At 40.4% G+C, this 22,405-nt stretch overlaps 1 protein-coding gene across 1 annotated transcript in view; it reads left to right on the top strand.

The window, feature by feature from the left end:
• Nucleotides 1-22,405, top strand: part of uvrag (UV radiation resistance associated gene) — a 104,305-nt gene that overhangs the window by 27,968 nt on the left and 53,932 nt on the right. The window contains exons 9-12 of the mRNA XM_074612073.1: nucleotides 6,575-6,659; nucleotides 9,338-9,425; nucleotides 9,812-9,872; nucleotides 13,998-14,163. Of these exons, the coding sequence (XP_074468174.1) occupies nucleotides 6,575-6,659; nucleotides 9,338-9,425; nucleotides 9,812-9,872; nucleotides 13,998-14,163 (400 nt within the window). The remainder of the gene's footprint in view (nucleotides 1-6,574; nucleotides 6,660-9,337; nucleotides 9,426-9,811; nucleotides 9,873-13,997; nucleotides 14,164-22,405) is intronic.

Raw genomic sequence — 22,405 nt, 5'->3', positions numbered from 1 at the left:
TTGTATGTCAAAACACACACAAACTTGAAGAAGCAAATTTTGTCCCTTTCGATAAATCATTTAGATCAGTCATTCTCAAAGTGGGTTCCATGGCACAGGAGGTGCGTGAGATTATTTGCGATGAATTATAAAATTGTGCTGTATTATTAAAAAGTGCATATCTACAGATGGAGACCATTTGTGGCAGGGAAACAAGCATATTGTGTATTGTATTGTAGCTTTGGGCCAATAGAAACTCTGATATGATTGTGACACACAGCAAAAAGTTGAAGCATTAACTGAAAGTCAGCCCAGACTGGTAGTTTTAAATGTCTGGATTTATTAGGATTATTGCTACTGTTAATTATCAGAAAGCTTTTAAGATCAACTAGAAAAATAATTAAAAGATATAAATGTTGTCAGGTTGAGTCCAAATGCAATTACATTATTAACATGATTCAAATTGAAATGTGTTTTGGTTTATCGCTATCAAACAGGTCTGAAGTATTTAGGTTGAAAAGTTTAAGAATACAAATAGTTCCAATGGCGTCGTAGGGCGATTTCACAAGCCAACATTTAGTCCGCTTTAATCAAACTCTGGTGCAGTTCAACCTCTGGTGCGGTTGTGAACGCAGTAATCGTACTCTGGTGGGGACCAAAAACGCTTGCGAGAGGTGGTCTCGGACCGTTTCCAAGTGAACCAAAACACAAGCTGCCTCTACGGGCATTTGTTGACATGGACATAACAGGTTAACATGAGTGGGAGAGGACTGACCTGGACTTCTGGGCCAAAGAGAACATACAGAATATGCTACATAAAGTCCGCAAAAACAGTGACTTTTATAGTTATAAACTGGAGGAGAAGGGATTTGTGTGCAGTCGATCAGTGCTGAGTCAAAGTCCGCGATTCCCTGCAGAGAAGTGGCAGCTCTTGAGATTAAAAAAGATAAATTGGTTCCTTCTTACACTCTCCTCAGCAACTTATTTTCATTGGTCCGCTTTGATTTGTACACTGTGAAACTGAACCAGACTAAATAGAAAACGAACCAAAAGTATCAATTTCACTCTGATTCGGACTAGCCAAACGGACTAAGGCTTGTAAAAGTGCCCTTAGACTACAAATGGTAGTTAGCGGGGGTCCTTGGAAAATGTTCTGCCCTGTAAGGGGTCCCTGGCCCCAAAAAGTTTGAGAACCCCTGATATAGACAAGCTGGCGGCAAATAGGCCAATGTTGATTCGATTAGAAGCGAGTGTTTCATTTGTTGAATTTCCACACATTCCGGTGCTTATTAGATACAGGTTTCTCTCTGAGTTTTATTGACAGTTTGTGTAAGAACATTGCTATGCAATATATCCCCAGAGGGCATCCCGCATTGGACTGTTAATCTCCATTCTTGGTCACGTTCTGTAGGATCTCATCTGTACCTGGCTGTGTGGTCTTCCCATCTCTCACACAGTCTTAGGGCCCATTAGCCAGTAACTCTTATCATCAGCCTGCTATTCCCAGGAAACTGGCCTCTCTCAAAACAAGTGGCCCAGAAAACCCAAACATAGAGTCAGGGTCCTGCAGGTGTGTGTGTGTCTACATGTGAGCCTGCAGATAAAGATGAGATGAAAGTCGGGCGTCCGCGTGTTTTGAAAAGTGCCTATTAGAATGTTGTTGCAGACTGGCTGATGCCTATTCTGCGTTCATCTTTGTTCATGTGTACGTGCTCCCTCTACGCCATCCTGGACAGTGTTTGCATAATGAAACACATGAAACACATCAGCAGTCGGTATCATCCTGATGACAGGTTAACGACTAGCTGTTCAATGCCCGCTGATTTACAGTAATGGCAGTGAAATCATAGCAGGGGTGTAGACTTGAGAAAAGCTGTTGTTTTTCACTTCTCCTTCAAATGCACACATAACTCACGCTCAAGTCCACCGTACGTCTTTCACACGATCCATAACAGAGGACATATGAGCATGACCGCACTTCTTTTTCCTTCTTTATGGCTGTGAAAGTTAAAATAAAAGTCATACTCTCCTCCAACCAGATTTAATGGGTTTGGTTTTTGGTGGGGTCACACTCTTGTCACAATTTCCTCCAGCCTAATTTCCCTCCTTCCACCTTGAGCAGATGACATAAATCAAGTCCGTGAACGGCGTTTATTGTACTTAATAACGGTAGTTATTCTCACGCTCTGTAACACAGCCAGGGCTCCTGACCAATAAATGTCAGTGGTTGGGTTTCTCAAGTGTAAGGAACACAGTTTAGTGAAGGTATGGTGTGAGGAGGTATTTGTCACCTCAGAGAAAAGGTCTCATATTGAAGCTATCATCATTAGGGCTCCGCTAGCAGCAGCTTTACACATTCAGCTGGCTGCCATCTTGACTGAGAATAAGGGTTGACGGCTACTGCAGTCAAACACTCGGCCTAATGACTCACTACTAAGTCTTTCTACATTTTTCTTGCTTTTTTGTCAACCCCCCTGACATCCCACTCAGTCTCTGTCCAGCCTGGTCGCACACAAAGGCGTATGAATGACACGGTAATGCGCAAGGCAAAAGTGTTCTGGCTTTTGGCGTGTCATTTGCACGCCATGTAGTCTGTATTGCTACGATCAGAGCTAGTGGCGCAGAATACAAAGGGAGAAAGTTTGCTTATGGCGGGCGGGGGTTGAGGTGGATGGGCTTTACAAACACTGGACTTTCAACCAGGAGACTTTTGCAAGTTATGTTTGTGATGAGTTTTTTAATGACGTTTGGGACATGTTTTCGGTGCTCATGTTACCTTGTTTCCGTACATATTGTACTAAGATTGCGTACTTATTTTAAGGCCAACCATGAGGTTTTTCCTAAACCTAACTAAAGGGCTTTGTTGCCTTAACCTTAGTCAGTGGTTTTGTTGCCCCCTACTGGTACTACACCTTCATACACACGTGTTAACGTGACACTGACACGCTATCCTCTGGTGGACAGGCAGGTCTATTACACGCTTTGGCGTGATACCGGGTTGCTCTGTCACAGCCAAAACTTTCCCTCATATAGCATGAAGAGCCTCGCTTGGTTTAAAAACTAGTCTGTTCTGATGGATTATTTTTTGTCGGAAACAAAAGCATGCTTTTTACAGTTGTTCTCCAACATGCATTCAATACAGTCTTCATAGTTACTGAACTTTTGATCACACACTAGTGTAGTTTATTCCTTTGAAACAGTCTCACAATGCACTTCAGCTCATTTCATTGGTTGTGGTTTTGTTTTGAGTTCATAGCGCTCACTTTATATTTTAGCCATTTATATTTTCATCATTTTACACAGCTGCTTTGAATGATTCGCGGGCCAAAGGTCACTCGATAATGATGTTGCAAAGTGAAACTGAACACCACGGGGCTTTTTAATAAACTGTAAGATCATTTACAGTTTTTAATGTGAGCCAGATTATATGCGCCTTTTTTAAAGATTCTGTATGTGGGATTTTCTCATTAACATTTTGCTGTATAATTTATGGCTGTAATCATTTCTTAATAGCTTCAGTGATTCTTTTGATTCAGTGAGATTATTTTCCTATAATTGCAGACTGATTAAAATTACCACAGAGGGAAAATAATTTTGACAAGAAAGCAATTTTCTGTTAGTTTAAACCAGTCTAGTGTTGGTGCTCTTTATATGATTAAGTGTGTCACTTTTAATGTCCTTAGGAACACCTCACCAAGTCCAGGAACACACACAGAGGTCACTAAGGTCAGGCCTTAGTCTGTACAAACCTTTAAACCAGCAGTTGTCCATTTTGGCGCGTGATTTCCTTCAGAATCCTTCAAAGCCTGCCGTCTGCAGCCAGAGGGACCTTACTGTACAATTAGGGCTGTCAAAGTTAACGCGATAATAACGCGTTAACGCAAATTTTAACGGCATTAAATTCTTTAACGCAATCAATCTTTTGGAGGTTGTAGCAGGCTCACTTTTAAAGCGTGAAGCATGAAGGGTGAAGATACTGGCACCACATGAAACTAGAACAACCGGAGGAATCCATTGGTACCAACCATGTCATACTAGCCTGTCAAGAAGGATGCTAAATAACGCTCCAAACTTACACTACATTTTGGTGAGGAAAACTGGCATGGCCCAGGGGTCCCTTGACCTCTGACCTCAAAATATGTGAATGTAAATGGGTTCTCTGGGTACCCACGAGTCTCCCCTTTACAGACATGCACACTTTATGATAATCACATGCAGTTTGGGGCAAGTCCTAGTCAAGTCAGCACACTGACACACTGACAGCTGTTGTTGCCTGTTGGGTTGCAGTTTGCCATGTTATGATTTGAGCATATTTTTTATGCTAAATGCAGTACCTGTGAGGGTTTCTGGACAATCATTGTCATTGTTTTGTGTTGTTAATTGATTTCCAATAATGAATATATACATACATTTGAATAATGCCAGTATATTTGCCCACTCCCATATTAATACGAGTATTAAATACTTGACAAATCTCCCTTTAAGGTCCATTTTAAACAGATAATAAACGTGTGATTAATTTGCAATTAATCGAGATTAACTATGGATAATTATGCGATAAATCGTGATTAAATATTTTAATTGATTGACAGCCCTAATACATTGTCTTATGTCCTATCTTTTCAACATTACATTCACCAGTAAGTGGGACAGCCATGTAGCATTCTAAATCCACCTCTCATGTTTAATACAGAAGATCGTTTGTCGACCAGGACGCTGCGTGTACACTGCCGTGATATTCGCTGTAGTTTGTCCTTCCATACCGTGATACCAACTGGAACAGGTTAGAGGGATGAAAGAATGACAAGATGGATGGAACAGATAGGACAGAGCTGGGCATTACATGAAAGCAAGAGTGCAATACAGGCCCACGTAGTTGATGTTGAAATATGTTTTCATGTCATCCCTCACAACAGGGATGGCCTGTCTGATCTCTGTCTGACACTATCTGTCTTCCTTGCTAATCTGATGGATACCTGTGCTCCGAGTACCTTTATTTTCTCCCTCCCTCGGTCTCTGTCAGGGTATCTCTTTTTCCACCCTTATGGTGTCAGTTTGAGCAGCATGGATGTGAGTGGGAGTATGTGATAAAAGGCAGGTCCTGTGATCCATCTGATTACAAATGTAATTTCATAATCTTAATTGCTCAAAGCTCGCTTTTCTGCCAGTTGCTGTCATCCCATCCATTTTTTTTAGTTGATTCCCAGCACTCTAAAAGTCTTTAGACTTGTGGATGGTTTTCATGTCCATTTTCAATAGAAGAATGCAGGTAAACACTTGGGCTGAGCTGATATCCAGAGCATTAATATAGCAACAAACAACTATTTGTAAAGATATAGAGGAGTGATGTCTACCTGAGCAGAGAATGAAGTCTCTGTCCCTCAGGGTGTGTTGTAATCAGAGCTTCTCCTTGCATTATTTACATAGTCAGGCCAGCTGTGCATGCTTTTAGTGCATGTTAGCGTCATACGGCGGTTACAGCTGATAATGCCGTCCCAATCAACGTCGTTGCAGAAGCATAGCACCGACCCTCTGGTTCCCCCTCAGGTAAACGCTGTTAGCTCAGTCAGCACTTTCGCCATTGTTTGCAGTTAGCTGCAAGCGGCCCGGCTCACCGTCATCTTAAACTCTGCTCCCCCTCGATTTTTTTTCATTCTCAAACTCGTAACCTTCAGCCCCAACTGATGCTGACTCATAGTGATGTCACTGATAGTTTCCTTTTCATTTGACCAAGCCACATCTCTTGGTTCATCTTACTGTGGAGGAGCAGCGACTTGACAGCGAGGTCCTCCTGCATGGCCTCTCTCTTTCCCTCGTAGTTAAGAGTGAGGCCAGCCACCTTGGGGAGAAACCTCATTACCGATGTTTATATTCACAGTCTGAGCATAAAGCATATGTGATTTTTGGCATGAAGAGTTTTGCTTTGTGGCTCTGCTCTCTCTTCACCACCAAAAATACGTAGCAAACAGGCTGTTTGGTTATTCTGAATCACTGCATTGTCTACCTATTTGTTTACAATTGGGATTATATGTAATAACTGCTGCAAAACAGAGATTTCAAAAGTAAATTAAGTCCTAAAATTAAATAACAAAATATTTTTTTCAATAGATTTGTTTTAGATAGTCAAACCTCTTGTTTATTTAAACCATATGGAACCATAAGTCATGTTTCTGTTGCACTAGTCTGAGACTGTATGAACACAGATTAAAAAAGCATTCTGTTTCAACCTTAAATTACACTTTGCTTCTTTCCGGTTTTATGCTACACTGATGTATTGTGAGTTTGCCAATACTGGAGTTCCACAACTTCTACAAGCTGTATCATCACCGTCCTTTATCTGTCGGATTTTATTTATTTGCTCAGCTCTGTATTTACACAGTCTGACAAATCCTGTAATTTGCATACACATGTTGTTTGGTTTTATGTGGTGTCAAAAGGAAATGGTTTTTGCTGTTTGATCTTGCTTAAGTTTAACAGTGGATGGCAGCCGACCAAACACAAGCCCACCTGGCTGTTCAGCTACAGCAGAACAGAACACACATACAGTACACACCTGATAATTTCCTCTTTTTTTTTCTCTTTCTGTCTCTGTCAGAGGAAGCGTTCTCCGCTCAGCACGAGTGTCTGAAGGAGGAGAAAGAATCCTTAACCAAGCTGCAGAAGGAATGCACCGCCAAGAGGTACGAGTGAACCTGTAATTAGCTATTGCTTTATGTCTGCATAGAAAACACACTTTTTAAACTCATTTACCCCCATCAAGACATTACCCAGGTATGACCCAATGTGTTGCTCAATCGTATTGAGTTGTGATGGGACTACACCCTGCTCCCTGCCTCCCACCGTGCTCTTTCAAAACAAGGTGATGTTTTTGCGGCCGGCGCGGCCTATTTATGTGTTCTAGAGTTTGCACATTGTGCTAAAAAGCCTAATGGCCCGTGTTTGCCTTGGCCTGCGGGGAGACGTGTTCGGCGGGTGCCGACCCTGGATACAGCTTTGTTTGTCTGAGAAGTACCTGGCAGTCACGGAGGGTAAACCAGAGCCCCGGGAAGGCCAGCAGGGGCCGAGAGACCCAGCAAACAGGAAATTAACACCGACACTTGTACATCTGCCTAACATCCATTCTTTGGAAATATCTGTTTCGTTGATGTTTTTCATGGAAATGTCTCTTTTTATTTAACTTCTTTGTTTCTTTTACTTTTAACTAGGGAAAAGTTATGCTGAGCATGCACACTTTTTTCAGCATTTCCACATCCTTGTTTAATATTTCACGGCTGCTGTTGAACAACTTATCTCACAAAATTGAGGCCAAAAGGCATCAGATAGTTATAGTATCTTTATTTGTTACAGATGGATAGATAGATAGATAGATAGAGAGATAGACTTTTATGTGTAAACTAATGTGTATTTAGTTTCTGAGCATTCAATTTCCTGTTTTAGGAAAGGGGTTTGTGAAGGGCTTGCACCTTGGGCTTAACCAATTAGATGAGGCAAAGCCTGCTGGACAGATGAGTGATTTCAGATCAAACGATCATTACACACCAATCTGTGTCCTCTTTCATAAAGCAGCCACACACTGGGGAAGGGAAATGATAAGAGACTGCTAACCACAGGCAAAGCCAAATAGGAAATTCAAGTGTAAGGAGAGGAGCATTGGATGGGAGGGTGCATCACATTCAATAACAATTTACCCCCCCAAAACCCCCTTTCATCTGCATGAAATGATGGGCTATTACCCACAAGTAGTATTGCAGAGGACACCCACACACCCTTCATACAAAGCAGCCGATCATCTGTGTTACTCAGATATGAGCAGTCACAGGAATAGCTGTGCATAATTCCAGGAAGAGTCATGTTATATTCACTCTTTTAAACTATGTTTTTTTTTAGCTGCAGGGATGTAATAGATGTTTTCCATTTGGAATGGGTTTCACACAACTCAATCTCTAGATTAATTGTACATAATACAGTTTTGTTTTCCATATAAAGCCACCTTTACAGTCGTAGCTTTTAAATCTCCTGCATTCACCGCATAGGTTCCTCAGTGATATTATATTATACTGTTGGATGTGGAACATTAGTTTTTTAAGCACCTATACAATGTTTCAAACAGCTTCAACATCCATTTACATGGACAGGAATCCTTGGATTTAGTATTTCAGTATATCTCGGTGATGACCAGCTTTTCACCCTGCCCTCGAGTGTGGCCGTTCGGATCAGGTATAAATACCTTTGTGTTCTGTTGTGGTCAGTCAACACAGCGTACAAACTACTTCTTTTATTTATTTATTCATGTATGTATTTATTTTTATACATTTTTAGATTTATTTATTTATTTTTGCACTTATTTTTTATTCTTTTATTTATTTTTGCATTTATTTATTTATTTTTTATTTTTTATTTTGGCAGGTTCCGTCCTCAGATTCTTTACTCAAGTAAAAATACCAACAAAAAAATCTAAAAATACTCTGTTAGAAGTAAAAGTGTTCAATATCCTTTTTAAGTAAAAGTACATAAGTATTATCAGCTAAATGTGTTTAAGGGAATAGTTTGACATTTTGGAAAAATGTGCTTATAAATGTAGCGTTTAATTAATTGATAAAATGTGACATAAATTGATGTTTCTGTTTTTAATTTGCTCCTTTATTTATTTATCTTTGTGTTGATTCCCTTATTTTTTTACTCTTCTGTTTAATTTTCCCTTTTATTTATTCATGTATGTATTTATATTAATTAAATTTAAAATGTATTTATTTATTTTTGCATTTATTTATTCATTTATTTTTTATTTTGGCAGGTTCCGTCCTCCATACTAGCGTCAAACCCCAGAACTTGTCACTGTGAGGCTTCATAATATTGCCATGTCCTCCAGCCTGTTCTGATAATGGGACAATATGACCTGCACAATGACGCATAATGACTGTCCTATTGTGGATATAAAATGAGTTATATCCTTATATACATATAAATTGCTCTAAATTGACTCTCTAATGATGAGTCATTTAGCTCTCATCCATACAAGCACCAACATTAACGTGCTATCACCCATCATTATGCTGCATAAATATACTCTCCACTGTTCGTCGTGAATCTTTTATATTTCCACCAATTTCAATTACCTTTATGCCTCACAACGGGTCCCTGTGGAGCAGTAAGCAGCCTGGATGATTTCTACCCCTCATTTCCACTTCCTCCCATCATTTCCAACTACACTTCTTCCCCTACTATCCCATCTCTGCTCTTTCTCTAGTCCTTCCTTTGCCTCACTGTTCCCAATGTCCTCCACCCGTTACTACAGCTCCGGTCTCCCTCTGCCAGCCGGCTACTCACTGTGTCCTCGTGTCTGCTTTTGTCTCCCCAGAGAGCAGTTCCTCAAGTCCAACGCCCAGCTCACCTTCCGCTGTCGTCAGCTCCTCTCCGAGCTCTCCTACATCTACCCCATTGATGTGGTGAGTTGAACCCGATGGTACACTGCTGCACAACACATTGTTGACAGGGCAACTGCAAAGAATTATCTGGTTACAGAACCGAGGCTTTGATCAAGCAGAAATGGGCCAGATCGTTTTGTGTACAACAGTTCCAAAGTAATGTCTAATTCTGAATGTTAATTCTATTCCAGTGTGGTATTAGATCATCCAGAGTCACCACCTATCTGTTTAACGTGCCTCTCTGATCAATGTCGCTCTGTTTTCTAAAACATTTGGTATACACATTTCAAATGCTGACACCACTGGCAACGCCGGTGTTTCGTCCCACACAGGGTTTCATCTTGTCTGGCTCTGTTTCTGTGCCTGGTCATCGTCTTTAATATGAAACCTCTCATTTAAATCCGCAGGCTAATCAGTCAGATTATGTCATCTGCGGAGTGAAGCTGCCAAACTCGGAAGACTTTCAAGGTAATTTATTATGCGCCTGCTTGTGAGGGTTACAGGAGGATACGCTGTGGTAAGGCATGCTGAGCAAATGTTTTGCAATAGCTTTAATGCTATATGTGGTTATATGTAAATGTTTGGTGAATAGAAACCAATTTGAAGGATGATCTCATAGATACAGTATCTATGATATCATAAGTTTGGCTACTGTACGTGGCAATTTAGCATTGCTGTGCTATTACAGTCTTTAATGTGCTTAAATGACATAATTTTATAATTACCTGTATGCCATTTGAATGCATAAAAGATATAATGACATAATTGTATCATCAATATTTTTACTAGCAGGGAAAGGTTGACATTCCTCTTAACTCTAGGCTAGTTCTACACAATAAAAACCACACCGTAGACACACATAAAACATGTCTTGCCTCATACTGTGTGTGAGATGAGTTAGCAATGATTGCGCAACTATGTAATCACATTCCTGCAGCGAAAACAATCTTTGATTTCAAATTAACAGGCACGCACGAACGAACCGGTGTGTTTTCGCCAAGTTTTTTATTTTTTATTTTTTATTTTTTATTTTTCTCCTTCTGATATTAGGTGCATTTCCATCCACCTGTTTTTATGAGCATTTTCAATTTGTGCATAAAAACACCTGAGTGGCAAAAGCAAAAAAATGTGAAAAATCTTGATATATCAATAAAACGTTTTAAGGCTTGGCTGAGGTGGAAAATTTGGTGTGTGTTTTTATATATATATATATATATATATATATACAGCTCTGGAAAAAATTGAGACCACTTCAAAATTATCAGTTTCTCTGGTTTTACTATCTATTGGTATGTGTTTGAGTAAAATACAAATTTTTGTTTTATTCTATAAACTACTGACAACATTTCTCCCAAATTTCAAATAAAAATATTTTCTTTTAGAGCATTTATTTGCAGAAAATGACAACTGGTCAAAATAACAAAAAAGATGCAGTGTTTTCAGATCTCGAATAATGCAAAGAAAACAAGTTCATATTAATTTTTAAACAACAAAATACTAATGTTTTAACTTAGGAAGAGTTCAGAAATAAAATTTTCATTTTACTCAAACACATACCAATAAATAGTAAAACCAGAGAAACTGATAATTTTGAAGTGGTCTCTTAATTTTTTCCAGAGCTGTATATATAGCTTAAAATATACAGCATAAAAAAGAAGAAAGAATCTCGACTTGGAACCTTTAAGTGAGGAAAAGTTTGTAGTTTTGGAGCCAGGCTTGTGTGCCGTACAGACGAGGAACTGGGTTGATTTGCATTCTTCTGTTTTTTGAACACGTATCCCTTCTGATCTCTTGTTGGATGCTGATGGAGGAGTTGTTCAGTATGCCAAAGTCTTACATAGTCTTCTCACAAGATGCTTTAGTAACTGCTTCCACCACCCCAATGAGACACAGCCACAAAACCACACGATTTAATATCACAGACACAGTATTAGCCAACAGAACTCTGAAAAAAAGGTTATGTCAGCAGGCAGTTTCAGCCACAAAGGCCTTGCTATCACGTTGGTGTGGTAGGTTAGAGTAAGGGTCACGCTGGATGTGTCATGATAAATGGGGTTTGCTGTCGCAGCGAGGGAAACGTGATGACTTCATGACCTCTCAAAAGCTCGGACTGAATGGGTAATGAATGGTTAGCTCTGGTCTGCAGCACTTGTCCAATACTGAGAACACACTCGCCACTGTCCACTCAACATTCTCCAGCTCCCCTTCCTCACAGCTGGTGAGACCCAGGAGGCCTCCTGAACGCATAATTCAAAAATACCACTCCCAATCTCCTCCGCTCCCTGCTGTCACACTCCACCTGTTAACATATTTTAAGAGCACAGTAGTGACAGCCAGCCCATTTGTGTTTGCAGCAATCACTTGTTCCCATAAGGTGGAGGCCTGTGTCTGCTTCTGCCTCCCAGTCCTGCATAGGTGGACACCTGGCAGTGAGTAAACAACTGAGCATGTGCTGTGGCAGAAGATGAAAGGCCTAACCGAGAACATCCTAATGCATTCACTGCATTACTACTAATGTCTACTAGGGCTGTCAATCGATTAAAATATTTATTCATGATAATTCGCATGATTGTTCATAGCTAATCGTGATTAACCGCAAATTAATCACACATTTTTTATCTGTTCAAAATGTGAGGGAGATTTGTCAAGTATTTAAGACTCGTATCAACATGGGAGTGGACAAATATGCTTACTTTATGCAAATGTATGTATATATTTATTATTGGAAATCAATTAACAACACAAAACAATGACGATTATTGTCCAGAAACCCTCACAGGTACTGTATTTAGCATAAAGAATATGCTCAAATCATAACATGGCAAACGCAAGCCCAACAGGCAACAACAGCTGGCAGTGTGCTGACTTGACTATGACTTGCCCCAAACTGCATGTGATTTTCATAAAGTGGCCATGTGTGTAAAGGGGAGACTCATAGGTACCCATAGAACCCATTTTCATTCACATATCTTGAATTCAGAGGTCAAGGGACCCCTTTGAAAATGTCCATGACAGTTTTTCCTCGCGCAAATTCAGCGCAAGTTTGGAGCGTTATTTAGCCTCCTTTGCGACAATGACATAGTACAAAGTATGACATAGTATTGGCATCACTCTGGCTTTAAAAACTGAGCCAGCTACGACCTCTGAAAGATCGATTGCGTTAATGCGTTAAAAAATTAGTGGTGTTCAAACGAATTTGCCTTAACGTGTTATTAGCGCATTAACTTTGACAGCCCTACTAACTACCATTGCCCTCCTGGTTAGGTGGCTTGTGGTTTGTGAAAAGTAGAGAAGAGCTGTCACGCCATACACATAGTCATTAATATTCCCCCTCTAACATTTCTGCTGTGACATCTTGGAAAGGGCAGCACAACACGCAGAGAGCTTAGAAAGAGAGGATGGAGAAGCATGCATTTTACCCCCTTCATTTCACCCCATTGCTCCCCCCTGCTCTCGTTTGTGTGAGGTCTGCCCCAAAAAAAGCCTGATCAAGTCTGGAATTGTCTGGATGGGTGTCGAGGTCAGTTTAAAAAGGCCTGCAGGAGGAGGATGTTCCACATTAGAGACCAGGGTCAGGGTTAGTTGGAGTCCTAATCCTGCTGGGGGTCAAAGTGGAACAGAGCGGCACTCTGCTGATGCCCTTCGGTGTTTTACATTTAACCAAACTTCCTTCGTCAGCTAAGCCTGACAAGATATCAGCAGTCTCCACTTGCACCCTAAGGTGTCCTTTAGCTGACCTGGTATTCTTGTTAGTGTGTAGCATCATCCAAAAGCACCAGATGCAACGAAGCTGTTTACACCAAGTGCTTTTGTTGGTGCAGTGGACTAAAAATGCAGGAAAAATAATGACTTGTTAAAAGACACAGTACGAGCCGAGGAGCCTACCACTCACTATTGCTATAGTCTATTATTTAAACGCATTAAGATAAAAACCACGGTGATGTTAAGTCTTTGCCTCAAGCAGTGTCCTGCCGCTGTTTGAGAATGTGAAACCACTTAGTGTGTTGTCTTGAAACCATTCCTCGTACTTAAAGCAAGATGGTTCGCTGTCAGAGATGTTCACAAAGGCGTCCAGTTTTCTACTCCTAAAAGTTATTTGGGGCTCAGAGCGGATAGTTATTCGTGATGCTTTTGCTTCTCAAGCACATATCTGAAAGAAATTGGGTATCCAACTGCAACCAATGTTTTTTGGGACTTTTGTGTTGCTGCGCCAAATTTCGTATCACTTTCAAAACACAATCCCACATGAATGCAAGTGCTCTTCTTCCTGTGGATACTTGGTTACCAAACTATCTTCGGTTGGATGTTTATTATACTTTTTTGTTTGGATTCTCAAGATGTGGACACGGTTCGTGTAAACACAATTTCTTTTTCCATATCATGAAAGTGAAATTCCAAACAAAGCAGACTGTGTGCTGTGAAGTTCTTGGTGTGATAAAATACTTTGGAGTGAAACAATAGATTAAAGGCTTTGAGGCTTTGGTGTGTTGGTGTAGATCAACTTAAAGAATAACAAGTACAACATTTCTGCTCAACAACACTCGTGTCTGATGTGTGATTACCGGAACTTCTCTTTTACTTTGTGTCCTGCAGCAAGGGATGATGGGAGCGTGGCAGTCGCCCTGGGTTACACGTCACACCTGGTCCTGATGATCTCGTGCTTCCTGCAGATCCCTCTTCGGTATCCGGTGATCCACAAGGGTTCACGCTCCTCAATCAAGGACACCATCACTGACCGACTCACTGAGAAGGAGAGAGAGTAAGTAGGCTCAATACTTGACATGGGAACATCTAGTCTTAACATGTTTTTCTTTCCTCACAAATACATGTATCACACATGATGCTGTACAGTACAAAATTATCTTCCTGCACAAATTGATTGTTCTAAACTCTGGGACTTTTTTGTAATGGTTTATGATTGGTGAATCCGAACTAACCCTTTAAAACAGGGTCAAACTTTTCGGGGCCAGGGAAAATTTGTGGGTGGGAGTAATGGACAAAATATGCTTGTTTTATTGGTGCAAATGGTCCCCTTCTGTAGATATTTGCTGCTGCCCCCATCCACAGCAGCACATTGCTTTGCACTGGGGGCTTGCCGACCTCCATCTACTGTAGGTAACACTGTGGATAAGTACCTCATACAACCCCACTTCAGTAAATCCAAACTATCCCTTTAACAAGTGTGGGTAATGTGCTCAATCTTATTCCGTTGTCTGAGTTGTAGTATCGCAACAAAATCTCCCAAAACCTGTTCTGCTTTTACAAATCTTCCCCTGCATGCTTCCAAATCTTTACTTGCATATTGAGGAGCACTAAAATTAGGTTTATGTTCGCTTTACTTCTTTATGTTAGTTTTGTCTTCAGAGAATTCTCATAATTAAATACTAAATTATGTTTTTGATTTTGTAATAAATAAAAGTCTGACTCTGCTACTATGTTCCTCACCCATCTGTTTTGAGTGAATATTTTTTACTGCAACTCTTTTCAATTTTGCAGACCAATTTGGAACATTTGCATAGTTGTATCTTTTGGAAAGACATCACTGTGCTCACAGAAAATTGTCGTTATTAACATACGGACTGTAGAATCTAATTTGAATACTCACTGGACCAGAACGGCTGTAAGATGAAAGGGGCATAAATCAGACGTTTCAGCTGGTGCTCATTTCCAACTGCAAAAGTCAAGATTCAAAAAGCATTAAACATTTGTTACATTTTTAACACTGTTAACAAGAACGTACATATGGTAAAACCTAGAGTTCATGCTGAGTGTTTATTTTTATGTATATTATCACCATTCTTTTATTTCCACCAGCTTTATTACACTTTCAGTAATCCCTCAAACCATAAGAGCCACATCAAATAACTCTGTGCTGCCATATTTCAAAGACCTGGGATATTGTAGTCAATAAATTGCCTGCCTTGTTATACTGTTATTCTCTTTGAGGCCCGACATTAAAGATTTCAACGGATCATAAATTCAGATATTTAGTACAGAGTGGTACTGTGTGTGCATGGAATTGTAACCCTAGAGAGGCTTATACTGCTTAACTAAGAATTGTTAATCTAATCATCATCCGCAGTGAAGTTTATTTTTATGCAGGGTGTAAATGGCCAAAGTATTCTTAAAAACTTATGAATGCATCTCAAGACCTTTTGAAAATTGGAATCATAAACTGTGCAGAAATAAATGTCTGGCAGGATTATAGATGGAATCTTTCAATTGAGTTGAACCCTCTCTTATTTTTAATGTGTCAGTTCACGTCCCCTAGTGTCCTCGCCGGACCATTTGGACATGTGCCGCTGGATTTGACATTATAGACATGACAACTGACTATTTGTATAAAAATGTAGCCACAGACTGACCAGACACGGTCCAGACATATACTCAGTTTTGACCGAGACTTGTTTTCATAAAATCAGATACATGTCGGATTTTATGCAACGCAACCTCAGTCTGAACAGTCATATCGGAATTCATGTGACTTTTACGTCACTCTAGATCGACATACGTCACAATTCTGCACTGTGAAGCCATTCACGTCACAACCCCACCACTCTTGGCTCCGGTCCCGCATCCACACACCTCCGTACAGAAGTAGCAGCCATTGCTTCACAATACCCATAATTAAAAATGTGTCCCTCTTTCTCCTCATTCTCGTCATCATTCGCTCACAAATTCGCTGGCTTCCACTGCACATTAACTTCTAAATTAAACCATAGCAACCATGTTTTTCTGCTACTTGTCTGAGTCAGAGTGGCAGTCATCCTGGGTAAACTAAGTTACAGTGACTGCAGTAACAGTGCAGAATACAAGAGGGATTATATTTGCTGTCATCACACCCCTCAGTTGCATCTTACTATCCTGTCTTCCATTAGTTGCTGGTAGCTGCAGTACAGTATTCGGTGTATAAGCAAAAACAGATAAATTCCAAGAGGATTTGGATTGGATAAAATATCACGGGCCTCTAATGTGCACTCAGTATCTTTTATTCCAATACATAACAAGAACCAATTATAGTGCGTACATATTTACTGCATTGTCTGGTTGTGTGTTGGTACTAGAAAGTTCTGCAATGTTTTTTCAGAATGTTACATTCATTAATCAATGCATCTTTTACAGGAGTCTGTAAGGCCCAGTGCTTTTGCATTGATCGTCTCATTTACCACATTTGGTGTAAACAGCTGTTTTCTCTGTAAACTTAGCTGTATTGTGCTCTGACACATTCATATGATGTGGAAACCTCAAACTTCTTAACAGTCAGGCCATGAATAATGACTTTTTGAACCAAACCAATTATCTTTCTTTAGAAAACGCTCACTTTTTCTTACCGTTTTTTTTTCTGGTTTAATTTTCTTTGACTGCATTTGCAGCTTTCAAGGTTTGGATGTCTGGAGCTTCACACCAGTACATCAATAGAAACACACACACAACACAGACCATACAGCAGCCTGTAATAGAGCTTTTTCACTGGGGCTTGGCTTCTGGATTTGGATTAGGGCTGTCAATCGATTGAAATATTTAATCGAGATTAATCGTATGATTGTCCATACTTAGTGCGATTAATCGCAAATTAATCTTTTTTTCTGTTCAAAATGTACCTTAAAGGGAGATTTTATCAAGTATTTAACACTCTTATCAACATGGGAGTGGGCAAACATGCTTGCTTTATGCAAATGTATGTATATATTTACTACTGGAAATCAACAAAAACAAAACAATGACAAATATTGTCCAGAAACCCTCACAGGTACTACATTTAGCATAACAAATATGCTCAAATCATAACATGGCAAACCGTAGCCCAACAGGCAACAACAACTGTCAGTGTGTCAGTGTGCTGACTTGACTATGACTTGCCCCAAACTGCATGTGATTATCATAAAGTGTGCATGTCTGTAAAGGGGAGACTCGTGGGTACTCATAAAACCCATTTTCATTCATATTAATACATAATTTAACTTAATACATATACTTGTTTTGTGCAAAAAGGCACATCTCTCCCCAGTTCCACTACCTGCGTACTGTAGCTTGGACAGGAGACGCTGTCTTCTGAAGCTGTTTTGTTTTGCCCATGGTAACAAGCCAGTGTCTCTGTCACAACCTTGGGGCTGTAACCACTTTGGTGCCTACCTTCACAGCATTATACAATTTTTGTTGAATCGAGAACTATTCACGATTGATAATACTATGTTGACATAGAGAGAAGCAAATGATTAACCGGGAATCTAACCTCACCTGGGGCTCTGCCAGGGTCGTTTGTCAGGAATTGTTCAGGCTCTGTAATTACAGCCAGAGCCAATGTAATGAAATTATTATTTGTTTGTGTTATGGTCTTGTAACTATGCATCAACTTAGAATTAAAAAACCCCGCTGCGTTATGATAATTGCAAGCTTTGGACACACATGCTCAGGTATGCACCTTACATGCATATTCACATTCGACACGTGCAAGACCACCTTCAGTGAGTGTTAGAGGGGGAGTGATGAGGAAGATTACGCTATAATCATCAGTGTTACTAATAGCCATGGATGTGGGTGAATATGATTGCCACCCTTAGTGTTGAGTGAGTAGTCTGGGTAGGTTCAAAGCCGCGGGAAGAGGAGAATGAAGATGAAAATACAGAGTCATGCTTGCACTCGTCAGTCAGCTCTTCACAATTTTGCTTTTGTTGTGTAAGGCCTTGTTGGTATCAGCAGAATATTTCAGTCCTTTTTGTTGTTTTTATGTAAAGAAATTTCAGTGTTTATTGCTGGGAATCTTAACAAATATGGGCAATTTTGGGGCACCTGTGGGCCTTTGTATTGTGAGTGCTGAGCAGTCAGCTGTGTTTTTCAGGTGGCTGTAGTGAGTAAGCTCATTATAGTAATTTAAATTGGCAGGAGATGAGATGCAGGCCACATTGCAACGTTAAATCAGGTCATTATAACCGGACTGCTGGCGTCACCATTCTTTTGCTTCTATTCTCACCTTTTAATGTTCTATGTTTAGCTGCTCATGGAGTAGCATGGCAGATGTCAGTGTATCCTCAAACAACGGTTTTAATAATAGCTTACAAAAAGTTATACCTCATTTTTCGTGCTTTCTCCTACGAATGTCCAGCAACATGTGTGAGTTTCTGCTCTTTATTTGCATGCGGTCTTTTCAAAATAAACTTCCGTCTTCACAGGAAACAACTTGGTTAGGTTTAGGCAACACAACTTTGGCATCGACTTGGTACCGAGGTATCGATTCTCGTGAAATCCCTAGTTACAGTAACTACGTTTGAAATACTTGGTTTAGGCAGCAAAATTACGTAGTTGGGTTTAGGAAAAGGTCGTGATTTGGGTTGAAATAACTATGGAAGTGGCGTTACTTAAGTACAGAAGTTACGTGACAAATAATTCAGCGTTGACTTCTGGTTTCACACGAGACACGAACAGCGGTCTCCTGGGTGAAAGTAAAAATTTTTAGACCCACTCATCCCCGACCTCGTTCCTACACGGTCACTCTTTATACTTCTTGGTTCATGATTACTGTATGTGGATTACATACAAATTAATTTTGTGGGATATATATGAATTACAGCGCATTACTTTTTGTAGGTATAGCTACAAACGGTGTATGAGAACAGCCAACAAGATGTTTGCCAACCATGGGTGTAACCCTGTAAGGTCAACAACTCCTGTGTTTACCAGTACCTCTTTGTGCTGTACTCTCAGTCCAAAACAAGTGACTCCTTATCTTTGGTCGAGGCACATGGGGGATAATGTGTAAATCAGCACTTCGACACTTTCACATCCACAAGTGTCATACTTAAAAGACAAACAGCTGGGAGAAAGTGTGTGAGGAAAAAGAGTCATTATCAGACAACACCGTGATTGAGCGGCCATCTCTCTGTGTGGGTGATTATGTCATGACAACAGCTGGAGAGGCTCACTGGGAGTCCCTTTACACATTCCCAGTCCTACCATGCAGGATATTTACACCCAGCAACAAAAAAATAAACTCTTATGGCTGTGTGGCTGTAGAACAGACACGACAATCCAGCATCGCCCTTAGGTGTCCCTGAGTGGGGCCAAACGCTCCAGTAAACTTTCACCCCACCTCCACATGTTTATGACCCCTGAGGTCCCGACGGGCTGCAGACACACAGCAAAATGATGTGTGGGGAGACGGAAAGCAACTAGCTGTGCTCTAAAAGTGTACAAAAAAGGGGTGATTAAAGTGTCGGAAAGAGGCAGCCAGTGGTGATAAGTGAGGTGGCATGGGATCAGTTTCTCAGAGCGTGCACGGATTAGCAAGCAGTCAGTCAATTATAATGGCGTGCACCTAGGAACCTTATGTTGTTTTAGTTGCATGTTGCACTGTAGGCCCCTGTTTAATGGTAATTGTCCTAACCCCACTTTTGCAATGTGATGACTCTTGGTGCTGTTGTTTTTAGATCACTCCATGCATCTTTAAAGGAAGGCTCAGCATCCCCTTTTGTGGCTCTACTGCAAGTTTGGATCCAGATTTTGGTAGCTGAAATATTAACCCCTTGGCCTCTTACTACCCAACATAAAATCCTTTATTTCTATTTTTTAGAGCCCTGGGTATAGTTGAAGAAATAAACAAATCTTGTGCCTAGCCTATTAAAGTTATTTTTATAAAACAGTAACTATATCCTGAGAGTAGTGCATGAGACAGGTAATCTGAAAAAAATCATGTGCCTCTGTGTCCTCCGGTGCTCCTAATGGCATCTGCAAGATTTCACATAACGGAAGAAAACAACCATTTAGAGCCGAGCTGGAGCCTGGACGTCTCTGAGCAGCTGTCAATCACTCACAAACTCCAATCAAACGTTCAAACTAGGCAACGCTAATCAAATATGAATCAATATTATTTTACTGTAATGCCTATTTCTCTTGTAGTGTACTGTTGAAGTTGAGGAAATACCAAGTACCGCCCACCAGTCGGAGCAAATTTTCTCATTTTACAGCTAAACAGTGCACTACAAGATGTTTCTGAAAACATTTGAGGTGAGAAATAGGCATTACAGTAACAGAATATTAATTCATATTTGATCAGCGCTGTCTCATTTGACCATTTGATTGGAGTTTGTGAGTGATTGACAGCTGCCTCCGTTGAATGAACAGCCAATAGGAACGCTCTCTCTCTGAAATGACCTGTGATTGGCCAAAGTCTCCCGTCACGGGCTAGATTTTTTAAAGCCTGAAAACAGAGCCATGAGGAGGAGCAGAAGTCTAGTTTTCTCTCAGAACACTTGAAATACAATATGCTTACAGGTTATTATAGAATTTTTGCCCAATGATGCCAAAAATATTCTGCCTACTGCTGCTTTAATTTATGTGTTACAAGCATTAGGCCTTCGTTGAGAATATGGATATATTTCACCTTTTGAGTTTGGCTAATATGACTATTCCTTTCCACCTGCATGGTAGAGTAAAGGCTGCCTTATTTCATATAGTCTGATGTTTCGCCACAGTCGAGGCACGTGTTGATCTGACCTGTGTTAACCTCCGGAGTTTGAGACTGGCCCTGTAAGAATGTTTGAAAGTAAGGTGTGGGATATGACTGGTCTGTTTGGCACCCTGTATGATTTGGCCTTTTTGGGATCACAAAAATCACCCCCACACTCCCTGTCAGAGACGTTCTCTGGACTCTAACGACATGTTGCGCCCACATTTTGTCCTGTGGAGAGCCCAGTTCCAGTGTTTCTGATTGCATGTGGGGAGAACTGGGGAGATGCGATCCAGATGTCCAGGGTCTGATTGAGAACAGAGCCCAGCCATTAAAAAGCAAGCGCTGCCTCATATATTCGTTCGCCCCAAAGTATTGAGGCAAATCATTTTTTATTTTTTTTTCTTCTTTATCACGGCTAAAGGAAAAAAGGATGCAAGTGGGATTTACACATCACTGCTTGGTTCAAACACAAAATAAACTGTTGGTGTAGGTAGTGAATGTGAACGTCAGGGGAGGGAGGCCAGCTTGAGACGAGAGGAACCTGTGAGCTCCAAGAAAAGAGGTTATTGTTCCGGGGCTTCAGCAGTTTCATGTCTCTTAACATGCACCATGTGCACAGGAGGAGAGGGGGAATTGCACCCAAACTAAACTGTCCGAGGGAAAAGCACTGTGAGGCTGCAGGGCGGGTTAAACATCCTGCTGAAAGGCAAGTAATATAGGAAGGTGTACACACATACAGAAGTTTGGCTATCACTTAAGGCGATTGAGTATCTATAGTTAAAGGGTGAGTTCACACAAACTACATGCTTATACACACTTTCTGTCTCATCTCTAGTAGGTATCCCGACATGCGGATAGATTTGATTTTTATCTCCAGGGCGTTTTAAGATATCTATCCTAGCATTTATGCTACAAAGCCAATATTGTACAGTGTGGGTCTATGGAATTTAATTTTCCTTCTTTAAATGTGTCCTCTTTATTGAATATCATTTTAAAATGTTACAGCCTCGACTGGACAGAGAGACAGAGACAGGCACACAGCAGTGCTTGTGGGATATAAACAACAGAGGGTTATTGAGGGGCAGTGGCTTAAAGTTAATATTATTCTCGTCGGCAGGACTGCGAGGCTTAAATTATACATTGAGACTGAGACCGACCTGCCAGTCGAACAATAATAGAATAACTAATTTACTAACTTATTGAAAGTTAGGGCAAAAAGATGGGTTTTGAGTTTGGGTTTAAAGGCCTCCACAGATTCAGACTGTCTGATGTTCATAGGGAGGTTATTCCAATAATCAGTAATGTTGAATAATCAGTAATCTTCAGTAATCTTGAATTTTGTGTGTTGTTAAAATGAGTATTAAGTAGAATATATAATGAGAAATATATGATTTTCTACTGGGTTCTATAAGAGACACATTGTCTGGCATTATAGAATAACTCATTATTTAAGCAGTGTGATACGCACATGTTTGCTAGTGGTTCAGTCGCATAGTTACTGTGTTCTCCATAGAGGAGATGAAGGAGGTGATCAGCTCGGGAGCCAGAGAGTTTA

Source organism: Sebastes fasciatus, chromosome 16 (genome assembly GCF_043250625.1).
Source record: "Sebastes fasciatus isolate fSebFas1 chromosome 16, fSebFas1.pri, whole genome shotgun sequence".
Lineage (NCBI taxonomy): Eukaryota > Metazoa > Chordata > Actinopteri > Perciformes > Sebastidae > Sebastes > Sebastes fasciatus.
This window is presented reverse-complemented; position numbering and strand designations above follow the sequence as displayed.